The 20,363-nt window shown below is 45.5% G+C and overlaps 1 protein-coding gene and 1 long non-coding RNA gene across 5 annotated transcripts; one reads left to right on the top strand and one right to left on the bottom strand.

Moving 5' to 3' along the window:
• Positions 1 to 3,739: 3,739 nt before the first annotated feature.
• LOC121578118 lies at positions 3,740 to 6,419 on the bottom strand. The gene is made up of 3 exons (XR_006002735.1): positions 6,351 to 6,419; positions 6,107 to 6,199; positions 3,740 to 5,237 (listed from the first exon to the last, which is right to left on the bottom strand). It is a non-coding gene; the product is annotated as an uncharacterized LOC121578118 (long non-coding RNA).
• On the top strand, positions 6,157 to 20,285 carry LOC121578084 (transcriptional regulator QRICH1). Of its 4 annotated transcripts, XM_041892183.2 has the most exons (13): positions 6,430 to 6,725; positions 7,844 to 8,122; positions 8,346 to 8,426; positions 8,648 to 8,752; positions 8,870 to 9,161; positions 9,210 to 9,925; positions 10,294 to 10,453; positions 10,672 to 10,826; positions 10,961 to 11,075; positions 11,354 to 11,462; positions 18,649 to 18,809; positions 19,055 to 19,145; positions 19,362 to 20,285. In XM_041892183.2, exons 2-13 carry the CDS (start codon positions 7,871 to 7,873, stop codon positions 19,549 to 19,551), a joined length of 2,427 nt encoding a protein of 808 aa, XP_041748117.1. In that variant the 5' UTR covers positions 6,430 to 6,725; positions 7,844 to 7,870; the 3' UTR covers positions 19,552 to 20,285. The 4 variants fall into 4 exon arrangements, with proteins under 4 accessions (XP_041748114.1, XP_041748117.1, XP_041748116.1 ...); XM_041892180.1 differs by lacking the exon at positions 6,430 to 6,725 and adding an exon at positions 6,157 to 6,241 and having other exon boundaries at positions 8,870 to 9,925; XM_041892182.2 differs by having other exon boundaries at positions 6,441 to 6,725; positions 8,654 to 8,752; positions 8,870 to 9,925.
• The last annotated feature ends 78 nt before the right edge of the window (positions 20,286 to 20,363 follow it).

The following is a 20,363-nucleotide window of genomic DNA, read 5'->3' on the forward strand; positions in this document are numbered from 1 at the left end:
TGAAGTGACATGGGCATTGGCTGAGGTGATGAGGTGAAGATGACATCACTGTCAGCTCATAGGTCTGTAACGTCATCACTGCAGCCCATGCTGGACCCGTCATCCTCCTGAGTGACCCCTGGCTCATTCACCTTGTCTGGAACTATAGACATGTATACATCATTGTCTGGAACCTCCTCCTCCTGGTGCTCAGGGGTTGGATATGGCTGAAGGATCTGATCAGAAGCCTCCAATGACTGTGGATGAGGCTCTGGCTTTGGCTGCTCCTTGGCTTTGAAATGGTCAGGAGTTGCAGGCATGGAACCAGCGTCCAGCACCCACCCATAGCCACCATGAGAGGTGTGAGAGGCGGGTGTGATCTCACTGTCCCCCAGTGAGATGTAAGCGTCAGCCCCAGTTTGGTGGGTCCAGGAAGAAGGGGGTGGGGCTGTGAAGTGGCTGCCCACCCCTAACAGGTGTCCGTGATCACGGTGGAGCGCGTTGTCGATGCTGAGGTTGATCGTGACAACGGACGCATGTCGAACTCAATGAAGGAGAGAATGCACTCGTGCTCACCCACCCGCTGCCACAGTAGGGGAGGGTTGCTGATGGCAGTGGGTCCTCCTCCACCCTTATGATGAGATGGTGACATGGTGTCTCTCAGACTGTCTGTGGTGGGGGGATCATCATAAACACGGCATATGGAGCCGCTGTCTGCTTTCGAGTGATGCTGCCACACCCAGTTGTTCGGCATGAGCTCCGCCCAGTTGTTCTCTGACTTCGTGAAAGGCCCCAGCCGCAGGGTTTTCTGCAACCTGTCCCAAAACGACGCTCCCTCTGCCCTCCCTTGGCTGTGGTCACTCATAGCATGGCTCCTCCGGGGAGTCCAGAACACGCAGGAGCTCAGCACCAGCATAGAGAAGCCCCAGAAAGCTTGAGCACCCGAGCCCAGAACTGGCCCAGCCACCAGCCCCAGCCGAAGTGCCTCCAGTCCCCCAGCAGCCCATAGAGCCAGAGCAGGCTGTAGATCTGCAGGCCGGAGCACAGCACCCACCAGGAGGGCACACACCGCTGTCACACGCCTCACACGCTCCTCAATCCTCTGAGGGGCCCCCCACTGGGGTATGGGGGTCTTAGAAAAGGGGTGCAGGTGGAAGAGTGACTGGGTGAGAATGCCCAGGCAGAGGGACAGGACCCAGCAGAGAGAGAGGCTCTGTAGTGCCAGAGGGAGGGCAGGGGACAGCATATGGGGAGAGCAGGTCGGCTGCCAGCAGCAGAGTGCAATGTAATACTGCCAGACTTCCCAAAACACGGGGGCGCTGCAGCGCTGGGGAAAGCAGATTCAGGTTGGCCCCTCGCAGAGCCATCATGGCTAGGGCAACCTGTGCCCACAGCAGCAGCGGCAGAGGCAGGTTGTAGAGGGCAGTCAGGACGGCCCGTGACAGGATCCGACGTGTTTTTTTCACGTCAGGGGATGATGCTGCCGACGACTCAGATGTTTGTATGTCAGGAATGGATCGAGTTTGTTCCCTGTCTGAAGAAAAAGGAGCAAGCACATGGAAGAGGAAATGCTTTGATGTTTTGTGAAAAATTATAATAAAACAGATAAGATTGCGTTGTTAACTGTTTTACCCTTACCTGTTTGAAACTGTTCTCTCACAATGGCCGATGACAGGGTGGAGGAGTGGGACTGTTTTGCCCGTATGTTGCTTCTTACAGGAACCATTGAGTCAATCACAAAAATGTATTTTAACACAACCACATCTTCTTCCTCATTCTCCTCCAGTGCTCCAAGTCCTTCTTCTTCTTCAGAGTGGCCTCTGTAATTGTGTGTTTAGGAGATTGCTGGGAGCTGTGATGAGTGAATGGGTTTGGATAAATACAAAAATCTGGTGTCGAGTTGACAGTTGGCTCCATTTGTTCAGAGATATCTACAGTAGGATACTCAGGTTCCACCTTGAGTCCACTGTCTTTGTTATCTACAGGTGACAAATCTATTATAGATCTGTTACCTACGGGGCACAAATCTATTATAGATGTAGCTATAAGTGTGAGCTTGGCCAGTGGGATCTTGGCTGGTGAACGCACATCCTCTGACGTTTGTGAGCCAACTGGTTCCACTGTACTGACACTTTCTTGGGTCTGTTTTTGGGGCAAGGGAGGGAGTGGGGGAGAAGTAGGGGTGGAGGAGTGCACATCAACTTCCCCTGCTTTATTCTCCTCTTTTCCAGGCGCAGAAGTGATAAGAAGTGTGCTGGCAGGTGGCTCTGTCTCTTGTTTACCTTCTATTATAACCATGTCTGCAGGTCCACTGCCATCCATAGACTCGTCATTGCCATATGATGTGCCAATCAATGCCCCAGCTAAATCCTCCATACTGGCAATCTTGTTTCCTGGCACCTGCATCCTGCCGGTGGGCAGAAGGATGTCTGTCCCTGGCTGTTGTATTGTGGTGAGTTTAGGGGCTGTTGTGCCCATTTTGGAGCTGGTGCTGAGGGGGTTGGAGAATACCGGGAGTGGGACATGGTCAGATTTGCTGGATGAAGGTGTGGTAGAGGTAGTCCTAATAATGTTTCCAGGTGAGCAGTGAAGCAGTACAGTCAACACCAGCGAGAAAGATAAGAGCCATGCCATTGCTCTTATTAGCAATCAGACCCTGCAGAAGACCTGCAGAACAACACAGGAAAAAGTGAGGGAGGTGGCTAGCTGCTATAGGGTGTAGCAGCAGGAAGGCAGAGCACTCCATTTTGGACTAAATGGATGTGTCCGAATATCCCTATGTGCGTCCTAAATTGTACGCTGTTTGAGTATGCAAATAAAAATCAAGTATACTTTAAACGACCGGATGGCGTACTATTTTTTAAATGATATATATATATATAATTTTTTTTTTTTTGGGGGGGGGGTAGATCAGCTTAATATTGCAGATAGATTGTAACTTCCATCAATGTAATTGTCTGCATCACTTCCAATCCCTCATGTTTTTATATGTATACAGTGGGGAGAACAAGTATTTGATACACTGCCGATTTTGCAGGTTTTCTTACTTACAAAGCATGTAGAGGTCTGTAATTTTTATCATAGGTACACTTCAACTGTGAGAGACAGAATCTAAAACAAAAATCCAGAAAATCACATTGTATGATTTTTAAGTAATTAATTTGCATTTTATTGCATGACATAAGTATTTGATCATCTACCAACCAGTAAGAATTCCGGCTCTCACAGACCTGTTAGTTTTTCTTTAAGAAGCCCTCCTGTTCTCCACTCATTACCTGTATTAACTGCACATGTTTGAACTCGTTACCTGTATAAAAGACACCTGTCCACACACTCAATCAAACAGACTCCAACCTCTCCACAATGGCCAAGACCAGAGAGCTGTGTAAGGACATTTACATTTACATTTACGTCATTAAGCAGACGCTCTTATCCAGAGTGACTTACAAATTGGTGCATTCACCTTATAGCCAGTGGGATAACCACTTGACCATTTGTTTTTTTGTTTTTGTTTTTTGGGTGGGGCTCTGTAGTTAGAATGATTACTTTATCCTATCACAGGTGTTCCTTAAAGAGGTGGGGTTTCAAATGTCTCCGGAAGGTGGTGAGTGACTCCGCTGTCCTGGCGTCGTGAGGGAGCTTGTTCCACCATTGGGGTGCCAGAGCAGCGAACAGTTTTGACTGGGCTGAGCGGGAACTGTGCTTCAGCAGAGGTAGGGGAGCCAGCAGGCCAGAGGTGGATGAACGCAATGCCCTCGTTTGGGTGCAGGGACTGATCAGAGCCTGAAGGTACGGAGGTGCCGTTCCCCTCTACCTCTCATACTTTAGACTTCTGCTTTACATTTGTCGTGTTGTTGGGTAACACACTGGCTTTCCCTTTTCTCCCGTTGGTCTCATGGGTCAAGTGTAGCTGTTTATAGTTGTCCTGTTTGTACTGAGTGGATCTGTTATAGTGATGCTCAGTCTCTCCTCTACATACCTTATCACAACTGTGTTCTGTAATCTCATCAGTCAAGGATGACATTAAGATCATTAGAGTGGCACAAAGTTACCAGCAGTGCATAAGGACAGTAGAGAACAAAACACACACACACACACCTCACAGACACAAAGATTTACAAATGCATAGAGGAAATGATTTAGTTATGATAGGAATAGGTAGATGTGTGTATTCTGTATTGTATTTCAGTGTAGTGGGGTGATACGGTATGCAGAATATGGATAGATACACAGTATATTTGTTACAGTATTATGTAAATATGAGAATACACATATGAATGTAATGTCTATATGTGTTTTAGAAGGTTTATATGTATCTATACGTGTTCATACGGTTTGTTTCTATGTACAGGCAGTGTGTGTGAGCACATTAGTCTTATCTCATAATGAGGGGTTAACACATGCTGCCCTAGCCTTTCCACCGCACTAACACACCTATTGTTTTGACGCCAAGATCATGGCTTATTGACAGTATGCTGGGACTTACCTCAGGCAGACACTGACCTAAGGAGGACAGGTGGCACTGTCAACCCACAAATACAGACTAGCCTACAAAGAACTGAAGATGCATTTTTAGACAGTGACATACACAATAAAACACATTAATGTACACACTAAAATAAAAAATTATTCTTATTCTTATACTAAACTAACATGATACAGTAAGTGATGAGGAATACTAAGAGATGTAAATAGTTTTAGGTCAATCGTAATATATCCTGGACAAAGACTTCAGTGAAGTCAAAACGTAGTGTATTTGGGTGCAAGAAAAAGCACTAGGAGCAGCAATAGTCCATGTGTGGGCCTCTCATTCATTCCACAGTTGTAACATAGTGGCATGTGTTGCTTATGCTGTGAACAAGTCATAACAGGTTGTCATGTATCGTACAGCTTGTGATCAGTCCGACCTCTCATCATACACACCTCATGTGAATTGACCTTTATATGAGGGGTGTTGTCTGTGTGTGTGTGTGTGTGTGTATGTACCCTATTATTAGATGCTATGCGGTGTATAAGAAGTGATCTGGGGAAGAGAGCGATCATCATATCCACTGGACAGCCTTCCATGAGATCACAAAGAGGCTAGAGGAGAGACCGTGGGAATTAACTCTTTCCCGTCCATTGTTACTGCAAGGTACTATACACATTCAACACATCTCTTCTGGTCCACCTTAAGAGAGCTGGGAGGCAGCCTGTTGTGGGGAGAGCCTCACCAGCACATGCCTGGCTCTTTAAGGCAGACTGGGGCAGTTGTATTCCTGTTTAAAGGCACATACACACACAAAAGGGTATACATTCAGATGGACCTTGAATATTAACTTCTGAACAAAATTAAACAGCGTGCAAGGGTCAAAAATGAGGTTTTCTTAACCTTAACAGTCAGTTTAACACTCACTTTTACCTTAAAACATTAGGATTTAACATATGGATGTTTTTTCGCCCAACAATAGGCCAACTGAAAAATTATTATTGTAGCCTGTGTTTTGTAATGCAAACTCTTTTTTTTTTTTACCGTGGCAGCCACAGGATTGCATGTACAGCTCATTGTACTATTGATATATTCATTTATTTTGGCATTTCTAACAGTGCTTTAGGAACCAGGGTTGCATTCGAGCCTTGAAAGGTGTTTGGTAAGTTTCAGAATGTACAGTGAAAAACTAAGATAGGTGAGATTCATATCTGATGAAAGCAAAGTGTGCATTAGTTAATCTACGTAGCCTACTAAAAATATTTAATTGACATGCCACAAATTCCTGATTCTTTGAATATAATAAAATATAATAGTCCTATAATTGTATAATTATATTGAACCTCAAGACTGGCATCCTTTCTGCTACTAGCATGCATGCCTTATTCGTGACCCTTTCCAAGCGAGTACTCGCGAGAATACGTGCCCATTCAAGCTGAACGTAAAATGGCGCCTTCCAACAACTGTGTAGGAAATTGCAAAGTATTGAAATAAAAGTGCTAGTTATTAATACAATAAACAAAAGCTGCGATGACCTTCAAGACACATCACAATTTAAAGAACAGATAAGACCGCTAGATTAGAATACAGGGGGTATGGGTGGGGGTTGTTATTATATCTCAGCGTCTGTACATCAACACTCGCACCCGTGCAATGCACCTTGGAGCCCTGTTCGCGTACATGCGCACGATACACGTGGACGCGGGGGCGAGCTGGACTCGAAATCAGGTTCTGGGGAATCGCTGTTGAAATCTATAGAAAATGCAGAGAATTAATCGTTTGAATAATTACAAGGCATGTCCAACTTTATTTAAAATGTATTATCACAACACACTCATTGACTGTACAGACACACACAGTTTAATCTTGTCAGTTGACATATTTATTTAATTGAAATACGAACCTTTACAGTCATATGTATTTCGTGCAATAAGAAAATAGTTGTCTTGCCTGGCACCAATCTAGGGTCCCCAATGCTCGTTCCCGTAAAAATGAAACGCGTTGTTGTCAATGACTGTCTATGGTTGTTGCCTCGCCTTTGTAAGTGGAATTTGCGGTAAATGACCACCGAATCAATCCTCGCCATGTCTGATGCGGCCGTTGCTTGTCAGAGCAGTCCGGGATTCACGTTGTTCCACCGGGCCTACTTCCGTAATTTTCTATGTATCGATTAAGACACATATTTTCCCCAAACGCTCGGAATTCTACTGGATAAACCTGTGCGCGAGCCAAATTCTTCGTGTGGATTTACCCCCACATTGTTCTATTCGAAACAAGGGTAAATATAGCCGAAATGAGCACACGTCACGTAGCTGGCTAGCAAGCTAATTCCGATATTGTTTAGTTGGCTAGCTAACTGTTCAATTTCATAATTCTTGCAATTCATTGCATCGCTATACAATCAATACTAACAAATGGCACGTGGAAAGCAAATGACTTGGGGTTTATCGAGTTTTACTTTTGAACGCCGTGCCTTGGTGGAACGGATGGGTTTTGGTTTTTATTTAAGGTAGCATGGGAAGATGTACTGCTAGCTAGTTAGCTAGTCAGAAAACGTTAGCAACTAGTTAGCTAGGTATTGTTGAAGAATGCTTTGCAGAAGTTGCACGTATATTCATCACTCAAGTACACGTTTCTTTTTCAAATGTTATCTTCATTCAGATTGTGGGATTTTAGTAGTTAAACTAGGCAGCAAGAATATAAGTAGTCCTTGTAGTCCTAAAACCCGGAAATGTGTTACCTCAGGTTCGTTTAGCAATCCCTATGGGGAAAATAAATTGGGAATTAATAGGCTTTTTAAATAAACCCCGAAAATAAATTCTGAGGTTAACACAGGCATAGGAGCTCTTAGACGTTTTGTTCTATGAGATAATCAGTCAGTTAACATGACTATTATGAAGCCGTTATGTGCTTTATGCTTCTTTTATTACATAAATGCATCAAAATTCACAAAGTGGTGTTAGCTGATAAAGATTATTTTATAGAATAAAACGCCTCTGTTTACCAGACCTTATTTTCGGCATTTATCCAAAAACCCTCCAAAAACGCCATTCATTTTCTCCATAGGCTATGAACCATGGCGGAGTTAGTGCCTACAAAAAGATGCCATTACTATTTCTCTCTATGCAAACAGTTGGGTAGCTGGGCCTTTAAATGTCTAATAGACACTGGGGCTCCTTCAGCCGGACACAACGTTTTGGAACCTGTTCATGACATTTATTTGCAACGTTCGAGCATGTTTGGCTACTGAACGTGGCACTGATGTGTGTGAGGTTGTACTGGTGACTGTGGCTGCAGTCTATTGACACCAGAGTTAAAGGATGTGATATTGCTGCCCAGTTCTTGACCTGTGATGCTGGACAGGTGTGTTAACTATGTCCTTTCCTTCCTCACCAGGCACCGTGGAGGGCAGAGTGACTTGTCATGAACGAGCCCGTAGAGAGCGGTGTGGTCTCATTTGACGAGTACGTGCGTCAGAAGGCCCGCAGCGTGCCCCAGCACCGTATGAAGGAGTTCCTTGAGTCCCTGGCCAACAAGGGCCCCGAGACGCTGCAGGACTTCAGACAGCAGGGCGACGCCGCCACTACCACCACCATGGTTTACCAGCAGGGGGGCAACTGTGTCTACACAGACAGCACAGAGGTGGCTGGCTCGCTGCTGGAGCTGGCCTGTCCGGTAAGAGGAGAGACCTCCTTACGTGGTTCCTTCAGTAGTTAATTTTTTTTGAATACTCCTCAGGCTGCCGAGTGCCCTTTGCCCTTATCTAGTCTATATACTATGAAGAACAGATCAATTGACCAAATTGAGAGTAAAGTCCAACTCATACTTAAACACTGGCAGCACCTATCTCATTGTCACTTTTGATCTGTATTTGATTGATTCTCCTGTGGATAAACAGGTGCAGGTGACCTCTGCACAGATCTCACCCCAGATGGCTGCTGGTGTGCACCAGGGGTCTGAGCAGCTAATACAAGTACAGGTGAGACCTTCCCTCACTCACCCTACCTATTACACCATAAGAAATGTTTCCACTAAATTATTTTCCAGACTGGACCCAAAGGCCTCCTTATCGACATCCAGGGCCTGTAACCTAAATGTTCAAATTAAAATACAAGGGAAACACCGACCCTCACCACACTCAGACATGTGGCATGTGATGGATGGTGGTGCACTGTGCATTCTCATTCCCTATGTGGTCAGGTGCAGATCCAGGGGCAGCAGGACCAGACGGTAGACCTCCAGGGCATCCCCACAGCAGCACAGCTGGTCCAGCAAGGAGAGCTCACAGAGGAGCAGCACCAACAGGTACACACACGACTGCATTATTACACACACACACACCCCATCCATGTACTCTCCTCACCCAGTAAATGTATAGGTATTGTATACACCAGGCTTAGGTATTTGTTCTGTCTCGTTCAGATCCAGGCCCAGTTGGTGGCAGCAGTGTCAGGAGGTCAACAAATCCAGCATATTCAACTACAAGGGGGTCAGCAAATTCAGCTCCAAGGAGGTCAACAAATCCAGCTTCAAGGGGACCTACAGGGTGGTCAACACATCCAACTTCAAGGCGGTCAACACATCCAACTACCAGGCGGTCAACACATCCAACTACCAGGCGGTCAACACATCCAACTACCAGGCGGGCAACAAATCCAACTACAAGGCGGGCAACAAATCCAACTACAAGGCGGGCAACAAATCCAACTACAAGGCGGGCAACAAATCCAACTACAAGGCGGGCAACAAATCCAACTACAAGGCGGGCAACAAATCCAGCACATTCAGCTACCAGGCGGTCAACAAATTCAACTACAGGGAGGCCAGCAGATCCAGATCCAGACGGTGGAGGCCATGTCTCCTCAGCAGCAGCAGGGCTCTCCCCGAGAGGCAGAGAGGAGAGCTGGCGTCCTCCAACCCGCCAAGAAGCGCAAGGTTGACGTCCCCATCCAGGTGTCCTATGCCCTCCCTCAGAGCCAGCAGGGCCAGCAGGTGGTTCTGGCCCTCCCCCAAGGGCAGGGGCAGCAGCAGCAGTACCTGTCCATCCGGCCAGACCTGCTCACTGTGGACAGCACCCACCTTTACAGCACTACGGGTACCATCACAGGCCCTGCTGGGGAGACCTGGACCATCCCTGTATACTCTGGGGGGCAGCAGGGGGGCGTACATCATATCGCCATTCCCCAGGAGGCCTACAGCACGATGCAGGTGTCCTCCTCCGGTCACCATGACAACAAGGACAATGGAGTGGCCCACTCCTCGTCATCGGGTGCCTTGTCGGGTGGCACGGTGTCTGTGTCCGGGACAACGAACGAGGAAGTGGTGCAGACGCTGTTCCCGGCACAGTTCATGAACGGGAACATTCACTGCCCTGTGGTGGTGCAGACGGTGGGCGGGGCTTACAATAGCACGCAGCAGCTTCACATCTGGGATCCCCAGCAGCAGCATGAACACCAGGAGCACCAGCTCCACCTACAGGTCAGAACAGGACCTACACCCCTTGGGTTAGACCTTGACTTTGTCCTTACCTCAGATTTCAAGGTTTTCCACAACAGTAATGTAGGTTTTTGTTTTATGACTATTATGTTGGATTGATGAATAATGAACATGTTGGACTGTTAGATTATGTTGTAGATTAAGTCCGTGGTCTCTCCCAGTTAAGCAGGATATGATTGGTTCAATTAATGGACACCTATTCACTGTCTCCAGTTTTATGTCCTCAGTGCTGTCTTTTTTCCCTTGAAGGTATTTTAGGAAATATGTAATTCCCTGCACCACAAATGAGCAAAGCATGTAGTGTGCATGTTTCTCTTCTAACATTTCACTTATATTGTGTCCCCCTGCAGGGTAATATCGAGTCAGAGTCCCAGGTTGAGGCCCCCCATGAGCTGCTGCTGCCCATCTCCCTGAAGCCTGAGGAGGGCCTGGATGTGTGGCGCCTCTGGGTCCAGCGCAAGAACGCAGAGCTGGACAAGGATGAGCAGAACACGCTGGCGCCCATCGGACGTGAGTTTAAACACACTCCCACTCACTCATTAAATTGCCCTCTCCAAGTATGTGAACTTCTCTTTCACTCTCTCCTCCCTTCCTGTCTCTCTCTTTCTCCTGCATCTCTCTGTCTTTCTCTTGTGGGTTTGATTCTTAATTCGGAACATATGTCACTGTGAATGTTCTAGTCAGTGTTTGGATAAAAGTGTCCATCATTAATTTCTCTCTTTGTGCAGGTCGGCAGGCCCTACGCTTCCAGGAGGACCTGGTGTCGAGTGCGGTGGCTGAGCTCAACGTGGCTCTGGCCCTCATGACCCAGGAGGCCCAGGGGCTGGAGGGAGAAAGGTTTGAGCCTGACGCCCTCTACTACATATTCCTGTGTATACAGAAGGTATGCATACCACATGACACTAACACATACACACTGTCACTGACATATCATCATACTACAAACACACACGGTACAAGATACTGACTGAAATGTATCACAGTTGACAGAGGTTGTTTTTCTATTTCTGCTGACAGTACCTCTTTGAAAACGGACGGGTGGATGATATCTTCTCTGACCAGTACTACACACGCTTCTCCCAGTGGTTACACAAAGCCCTGGATGAGTGGAGGCCCAGCATCCATCCACTAGGTAAGAGCCACAGCGTTTGTGTCTTTTGTGTTTCTGTGTGTAAGTGCAAGAGATGGTATAGGTAAAAGCCTGCTGAAGGCCTTCGGGTGGAACTGTCAAAGCACATTGGAACATTGATTGTTGTGTGCACAGTCAGATAACTTTTTGTTAAGTGCAATAGAAACTCACAATTCTGTGTATTTTTGTGACTTTCATACCTGAGTACATTTCTGTACTTTGGGCTGCTCGTTGTCTCGTGAGAGGAGAGCGTATTGTGATTGGCTGCTCTCTCCTCCCAGGGTACATAATTCCCAGTCATGTGACAGAGGAGATGCTGTGGGAGTGTAAACAACTAGGAGCTCATTCACCAGCCACGCTGCTTACCACACTCATGTTCTTCAACACTAAGTGAGTCTCACACACACAAACACACTTACATTTTAGTAATTTAGCAGAAGCTCTTATCCAGAGCGATTTACTGTAGCTCAGTTGGTTGAGCATGGCGCTTGTAACACCAGGGTTGTGGGTTCGTTTCCCACGGGGGGCCAGTATGAAAATGTATGCACTCACTAACTGTAAGTCGCTCTGGATAAGAGTGTCTGCTAAATGACTAAAATGTAAAAAAAAATCTTAAGATAACTAGGTGGGACAACTACATACAGTGCATTTGGAAAGTATTCAGACGCATTGACTTTTTCCACATTTTGTTACACTACAGCCTTATTCTAAAATTGATTAAATAAGTTTTTTCCTCATTAGTCTACACACAATACCCCATAATGACAAAGCAAAAACAGGTTTTTAGAAATGTTAGCACATTTATTAAAAATAAAAAACAGATACCTTATTTACAAAAGTATTCAGACCCTTTGCTATGAGACTCGAAATTGAGCTCAGGTGCATCCTGTTTCCATTGATCATCCTTGAGACGTTTCTACAACTTCATTGGAGTCCACCTGTGGTCAATTCAATTAATTGGACATGATTTGGAAAGGCACACACCTGTCTATATAAGGTCCCACAGTTGACAGTGCATGTCAGAGCAAAACCCAAGCCATGAGGTCGAAGGAATTCTCAGTAGAGCTCTGAGACAGGATTGTGTCGAGGCACAGATCTGGGGAAGGGTACCAAAAAATGTCTGCAGCATTGAACGTTCCCAAGAACACAGTGGCCTCCATCATTCTTAAATGGAAGAAGTTTGGAACCACCAAGACTCTACCTAGACGTGGCTGCCCGGCCAAACTGAGCAATCGAGGGAGAAGGGCCTTGGTCAGGGAGGTGACCAAGAACCCAATAGTCACTCTGACAGAGTTCCTCTGTGGAGATGGGAGAACCTTCCAGAAGGACAACCATCTCTGCAGCACTCCACCAATCAGGCCTTTGTGGTAGCTTAGCCAGATGGAAGCCACTCCTCAGTAAAAGGAGTGCTTCTACATCTGCATTGCTTGCTGTTGGGGTTTTAGGCTGGGTTTTCTGTATAGCACTTTGTGACATCTGCTGATGTAAAAAGGGCTTTATAAATTGACATGACAACCCGCTTGGAGTTGGCCAAAAGGCACCTAAAGACTCTCAGACCATGAGAAACAAGATTCTCTGGTCTGATGAAACCAAGATTGAACTCTTCCCTACAGTGAAGCATGGTGGTGGCAGCATCATGCAGTAGGGATGTTTTTCAGGGACTGGGAGAATAGTCAGGATCGAGGGAAAGATGAACGGAGCAAAGTACAGAGAGATCCGATGGTTCACCATGTCAAAGGCACCGGATAGATCTAGGAGGATGAGAACAGAGGAGAGGGAGGGAGCTTTGGCAGTGCGGAAAGCCTCTGTGACACAGAAGAGCAGTCTCGGTTGAGAGACCCGTCTTGAAGCCTGACTGGTTAGGGTCAATAAGATAGTTCTGAGAGAGATAGCGAGAGAGTTTGTCAGAGACAGTACGCTCAAGTGTTTTGGAAAGAAAAGAAAGAAGGGATAGCGGTCTGTAGTTTGACGTCAGAGGAGTCGAGTGTTGGTTTCTTGGAGGGGAGCAACGGGTAATTTTAAAGTCAGAGGTGACACAGCCAGTGGTCAGGGATGAGGGAATTGAGATGGTCTCCAGAGATGGTGGGGGGGGGGGGAGTCTAACAGGCAGGTTTTCGGCGGCATGACCTCACTAGTCACTGGATTTCATCTGGAGAGAGACTGGGAAAAGGGGTCAAGGTGGAGTTCTGTGTTAGTGGAAACAGTGGACTCAATAGGCTGAGTGAATGAGGAGCGGATGTTGTCAACCTTTTCAAAATAGTTGACAAAGTCGTCCACAGAGGGGGAGGTGGAAAAGAGTTTCCTTGTTTTAGAGGCAGAATCTTGAAATGTAGAGTGATAGAAACTGGCAGCGGATACAGAGGAAGAGGGAGTGAAAGGATATTAGCTTCTCCGGAAGTTTCATTTTCTTCCATTTTCGCTCAGCTGCCCACAGCCCTGTTCTGTAAGCTCGCAATGAGTCACTCAGCCATGGAGCAGGAGGGGAGAGCCGGCCAGGAGGAAAGGGGACCGTGCGAGTCATAGGATGCGGAACGGGAGAAGAGTAGGGTCAAAGAGGCAGAATCAGGAGGGAGAAGGATTTGGCAGAAGGGAGAGATGATAGGATAGAAGAGGAGAGAGTAGTGGGATAGAGAATGAAGATTGCGCTAGTGCATGACCATCTGGGTAGGGGCTGAGTGGCTAGGGTTGGAAGAGAGGGAGATGGAAGGTTGCAGTGAGATTAGTAGTCGAACAGCCTCTAGTCAAGATGAGGTCAGGCGTATTGCCTGCCTTTTGAGTGGGAGGGGACTGGGAAAGGGTGAGGTCAAGAGGCAAGGAGGGGAAAGAGAGTTGGAAACAAAAAAATCAAGGCAGATGTCGGGAGGTTGAAGTCGCCAAGTATGAACGGCGGTGAGCCATCGTCAGGAAATTAACTTATCAAGGTGTCAAGCTCTTTGAGGAACTCTAAGGGCACCTGGTGGGCAATAGATGACAATAATGTTACGCTTGAGTGGACAAATGACCGCAAGGAATTCAAATGAGGAGATGGACAGGTGTGTGAGGAAGAAAATAGAAGTGAGAGTGTGGAGCCTTCCTCTCTTTCCTTCCTCAAATAACTCTGCAGAACAGTCTTTGTTTTGGCAACGGTCTTAGTTTTGTGACGAGATCACCGCTGAGAAAACAGGGGAGACTGAAGTACTAATTGCTAATTGCCTTGCAAAGGTGAAGAGCACACCTCCCGGTACTAATTTCTGATTGCCTAGAAGAGGAGAAACCACTCCCCCCTCCAATACAGCCACTGATTACGAAAACGACAACAGTCACAAATTGCCCTGCCCCTTAATCCATGTTGATGTCAAAAATCATCTGCAAGTTATGAGCAGTCAACAGTTCACACACCAAGTAGGCTACTGGGAAGACAGGCAGCACTTAAAAAGCCCTAGCTAGCAAAAAGACAGTACTAGACAACAACTGATTTAAGACTAAGATTATACTTATCACTCCAGGAGATGTATCCAAGAGATATCAAGAATCCTCTAGCTATAGAATAAAGCACAGACACAAAATCATCTGGACACATGATTATGATACCAATATTCCTGGTTGCTCACAACACCAACATGCTCACTAACTTTTTCTCTCTAATGCTGTTATTCAATTGTTCTTTCTTAGCCACAATGTAATTATATAGGTTAGTGGCTGTTGTTTTTATTTCTGCAGGTTAGCTGAGGTGATGTGTGTGTGGATGCTAGGTCAGTGTGTGTGAGAGAGAGAGAGGGTTGGACGGTATCCAGATTTTCATACCGTTCCTGTACCATACCGGGATTATATGGTATTACTGTCGGTGTACACAAGGGGCGCTATTTCTTTCCAAACATTGGGGGCCCAACAAATGCTAATAATTACTAGCGAAATTCCATAGCGGATGCTAGCTAAATGCTAACAAGTGCAAGTGAACATAAACTAATTGCAAGGACAGACAACCCAGCTCATATACAATAATATACAACTATCTCAAAAGGCTGCTAACAGTTTGCTGCATGCATGCACAACACAGCAGGGATCTTGATCCATGATGGATTGATTCTCTGCTAGCATTTTGCTAACTTGCTTGATCTTGCCATCTAGCCACAGCTAGCTTCTGTGGATAGATGGCAAGATCAAGCAAGGTAGCAAAATGCATAGCTGGAGATAATTTATTTGGCACATCTTAGATAGTTAATTTATAGTCATAAGCAGTGGCGTAGCACACACGCCCCCGCGAGAACTTCAGGGGGTCCCCAACCTTTTTTTTGGGGGGGGGGTATTTAAAGTCATACCGTCGGTATTTGAAAATACCTTGGTATATGGTACAGTTGAAGTCGGAAGTTTACATACACCTTAGCCAAATACAGTGGGGGGAAAAAGTATTTAGTCAGCCACCAATTGTGCAAGTTCTCCCACTTAAAAAGATGAGAGAGGCCTGTAATTTTCATCATAGGTACACGTCAACTATGACAGACAAAATGAGGAAAAAAAATCAGAAAATCACATTGTAGGATTTTTAATGAATTTATTAGCAAATTATGGTGGAAAGTAACTATTTGGTCACCTACAAACAAGCAGGATTTCTGGCTCTCACAGACCTGTAACATCTTTAAGAGGCTCCTCTGTCCTCCACTCGTTACCTGTATTAATGGCACCTGTTTAAACTTGTTATCAGAATAAAAGACACCTGTCCACAACCTCAAACAGTCACACTCCAAACTCCACTATGGCCAAGACCAAAGAGCTGTCAAAGGACACCAGAAACAAAATTGTAGACCTGCACCAGGCTGGGAAGACTGAATCTGCAATAGGTAAGCAGCTTGGTTTGAAGAAATCAACTGTGGGAGCAATTATTAGGAAATGGAAGACATACAAGACCACTGATAATCTCCCTCGATCTGGGGCTCCACGCAAGATCTCACCCCGTGGGGTCAAAATGATCACAAGAACGGTGAGCAAAATCCCAGAACCACACGGGGGGACCTAGTGAATGACCTGCAGAGAGCTGGGACCAAAGTAACAAAGCCTACCATCAGTAACACACTACGCCGCCAGGGATTCAAATCCTGCAGTGCCAGACGTGTCCCCCTGCTTAAGCCAGTACATGTCCAGGCCCGTCTGAAGTTTGCTAGAGTGCATTTGGATGATCCAGAAGAGGATTGGGAGAATGTCATATGGTCAGATGAAACCAAAATAGAACTTTTTGGTAAAAACTCAACTCGTCGGGTTTGGAGGACAAAGAATGCTGAGTTGCATCCAAAGAACACCATACCTACTGTGAAGCATGGGGGTGGAAACATCATGCTTTGGGGCTGTTTTTCTGTAAAGGGACCAGGACGACTGATCCGTGTAAAGGAAAGAATGAATGGGGCCATGTATCGTGAGATTTTGAGTGAAAACCTCCTTCCATCAGCAAGGGCATTGAAGATGAAACGTGGCTGGGTCTTTCAGCATGACAATGATCCCAAACACACCGCCCGGGCAACGAAGGAGTGACTTCGTAAGAAGCATTTCAAGGTCCTGGAGCAGATCTCAACCCCATAGAAAATCTTTGGAGGGAGTTGAAAGTCCGTGTTGCCCAGCCACAGCCCCAAAACATCACTGCTCTAGAGGAGATCTGCATGGAGGAATGGGCCAAAATACCAGCAACAGTGTGTGAAAACCTTGTGAAGACTTACAGAAAACGTTTGACCTGTGTCATTGCCAACAAAGGGTATATAACAAAGCATTGAGAAACTTTTGTTATTGACCAAATACTTATTTTCCACCATCATTTGCAAATAAATTCATTAAAAATCCTACAATGTGATTTTCTGGATTTTATTTTTGTCATTTTGTCTGTCATAGTTGACGTGTACCTATGATGAAAATTACAGGCCTCTCATCTTTTTAAGTGGGAGAACTTGCACAATTGGTGGCTGACTAAATACTTTTTTTCCCCACTGTACATTTAAACTCAGTTTTTCACAATTCCTGACATTTAATCCTAGTAAAAATTCCCTGTCTTAGGTCAGTTAGGATCACCACTTTATTTTAAGAATGTGATATGTCAGAATAATAGCAGAGAGAATTATTTCTTTCAGCTTTTATTTCTTTCATCACATTCCCAGTGGGTCAGAAGTTTACATACACTCAATTAGTATTTGGTAGCATTGCCTTTAAATTGTTTAACTTAGGTCAAACGTTTCGGGTACTCTTCCACAAGCTTCCCACAATAAGTTGGGTGAATTTTGGCCCATTCCTCCAGAAAGAGCTGGTGTAACTGAGTCAGGTTTGTTCTGCCCACACATTTCCTATAGGATTGAGGTCAGGGCTTTGTGATGGCCACTTCAATACCTTGACTTTGTTGTCCTTAAGCCATTTTGCCACAACTTTGGAAGTATGCTTGGGTCATTGTCCATTTGGAAGACCCATTTGCGACCAAGCTTTTAACTTCCTGATTGATGTCTTGAGATGTTGCTTCAAAATATCCACATAATTTTCCTTCCTCATGATGCCATTTATTTTGTGAAGTGCACCAGTCCCTCCTGCAGCAAAGCACCCCCACAACATGATGCTGCCACCCCCGTGCTTCACGGTTGGGATGGTGTTCTTCGGCTTGCAAGCGTTCCCCTTTTTCCTCCAAACATAACAATGGTCATTATGGCCAAACAGTTCTATTTTTGTTTCATCAGACCAGAGGACATTTCTCCAAAAAGTACTCCATGTGCAGTTGCAAACCGTAGTCTGGCTTTTTTATGGTGGTTTTGGAGCAGTGGCTTCTTGCTTGCTGAGCGGCCTTTCAGGTTATGTCGATATAGGACTCGTTTTACTGTGGATATAGATACTTTTGTACCTGTTTCCTCCAGCATCTTCACAAGGTCCTTTGCTGTTGTTCTGGGATTGATTTGCACTTTTCGCACCAAAGTACGTTCATCTCTAGGAGACAGAACACGTCTCCTTCCTGAGCGGTATGACGGCTGCGTGGTCCCATGGTGTTTATACTTGCGTACTATTGTTTGTACAGATGAACGTGGTACCTTCAGGCGTTTGGAAATTGCTCCCAAGGATGAACCAGACTTGTGGAGGTCTACAATTTTCTTTCAGAGGTCTTGGCTGATTTCTTTGGATTTTCCCATGATGTCAAGCAAAGAGGTACTGAGTTTGAAGCTAGGCCTTGAAATACATCCACAGGTACACCTCCAATTGACTCAAATGATGTCAATTAGCCTATCAGAAGCTTCTAAAGTCATGACATCATTTTCTGGAATTTTCTAAGCTGTTTAAAGGCAGAGTCAACTTAATGTATGTAAACTTCTGACCCACTGGAATTTTGATACAGCGAATTATAAGTGAAATAATCTGTCTGTAAACAATTGTTGGAAAAATTACTTGTGTCATGCACAAAGTAGATGTTCTAACCGACTTGCCAAACTATAGTTTGTTAACAAGAAATTTGTGGAGTGGTTGAAAAACCGAGTTTTAATGACTCCAACCTAAGTGTATGTAAACTTCCGACTTCAACTGTATATACGGTATATTTCTCAAGCCTAGTGTGTGTTTTGGTATTAAACAATCCTATCTGCGTTAGGTATTTCCATTTGACGACGGTAGAGCAGCACATGAAGGTGGCCTTCTCCAAGGTGCTAAGACACACCAAGAAGAACCCGTCCAACCCCAAGGACAAGAGCACCAGTATCCGCTATCTGAAGGGCCATGGCCCCTTAGGGACACACCATGCCGGGCAGAAAGGTGAGATCTTGTTTGACTTCATGTCAAGAAAAATTAAGCTTCTTATATTGTAGTCAGACCTGATTTCCATATACCCAGTCACTTAGTGACTTGTATTAGTCAGCTATGTGTTTCACACATTTAAAACTTTCCCTTTGGGGCTAATTCATTGGGCCTCTCTGATTCACCGAGTTTGGCAACATTATGAAGTCCGTAAGCCCCATCACTACTGGCTGGTTCTGACCTCTTTGTTACTTGATTTGCAGTGACTGATGACATGTATGAGGAGCAGGCTGAGGATCCTGAAAACCCGCTGCGATGCCCCATTAAACTGTATGACTTTTACCTCTTCAAATGGTGAGTAATGCCCCCCATTCTCAGTACATTTCTAGCAGCTAAGAGGATGTTCTTGCACAGAGTGATGTTTTCCTTGGTGTTAAATACACAACGGAGCATTTTTCTACTGGGAGCCCTTTTATATGCATTTCTAATGATCTAATCAAATCAACATGTACTTCTTGAAAGAAATGTCAGCATAGAGCCCTGCAACAACTAATCACCTGTCTCTCTCAGTCCCCAGAGCGCTAAGGGGCGTAACGACGCGTACTACCTGACGCCAGAGCCCGTCGTGGCGCCCAACAGTCCCATATGGTACTCCACTCAGCCAATCACAAGTGAGCAGGTGGAGCACATGCTCACACGCATCATCATGGTGCGAGAGATCCAGGAGACCATCGCTATGTCGTCGGCCAACATGCACTGAGCCGGGAGGGGAGGAGGAACCGAAATGGACACACTTAACTACAAAATCAGCCGTTCTCTAGTGTTCCTCTTTGTGGTACCTCCTTCACTCAGTGACTAACTCTAAGGACCTCCAGTGGCCTCAGTCTCTACCCATCACACCTTTCAACCACAGGAGTGGGGGAGTGAGTGTTTACATTGTGGATTTATGGGCCTTTTTTAAGTACAGAACCATGTTTATTCATTTAATGGCTGTTCAATGGCAGTTATGTCACCCTCATTGACCAGTCCTGAATGACTGATTTTGTTTTGTTTTTCATTGGTCACACGTGTAACCCACCACTTCACATAAACCCCTCCTCACTTCACCATCATTTTTTCCCCTGGACTAACGAGACAGATGGATTTTGACCAACTCAGTAAATCAGAGCTCCTCGTGTAATCTTGTAGGCTATTGCAGCCCCCCAATAAAACTGAATTAGGCAGAAATGGATGCTGAAATATCGGTACTAATTCAGTCTTAAATATATTATACACATATATGGACATGTACCCCTTTTACCACACTGACCTTCCTCTGCCTCTTTCCTCCAAGCTCTCAGGTCCCAGACATGGCAGGATAACCTAGACATTTAATAGGACCTCTGCTCACTCGTTTTGTTTATTTTTTTATATTGGCATTTCTGAAGATCTCCTGTATGTGTTGATATTATAGTGGTGTTGAAGGCTAAAGAAAAGCCTGTGTTTTCAAACATGCCTTTTGTACTGTGAGTGATTTGAGATTGAGTGTGTGCATTAAGTATGTCAAGCCTTCGCTCCGATGTTGAACAGTTC

The sequence above is a fragment of the Coregonus clupeaformis genome, chromosome 12 (assembly GCF_020615455.1).
Source record: "Coregonus clupeaformis isolate EN_2021a chromosome 12, ASM2061545v1, whole genome shotgun sequence".
Taxonomy (NCBI): Eukaryota; Metazoa; Chordata; class Actinopteri; order Salmoniformes; family Salmonidae; genus Coregonus; species Coregonus clupeaformis.

Coding starts and splice junctions, on each gene's coding strand:
- LOC121578084 (XM_041892180.1), top strand. CDS start 7,871: ATGAACGAGCCCGTAGAGAGCGGTGTGGTCTCATTTGACGAGTACGTG. Junction 10,454..10,671: donor CACGCTGGCGCCCATCGGAC/GTGAGTTTAAAC, acceptor CTCTTTGTGCAG/GTCGGCAGGCCCTACGCTTC. Junction 10,827..10,960: donor TATTCCTGTGTATACAGAAG/GTATGCATACCA, acceptor TTCTGCTGACAG/TACCTCTTTGAAAACGGACG.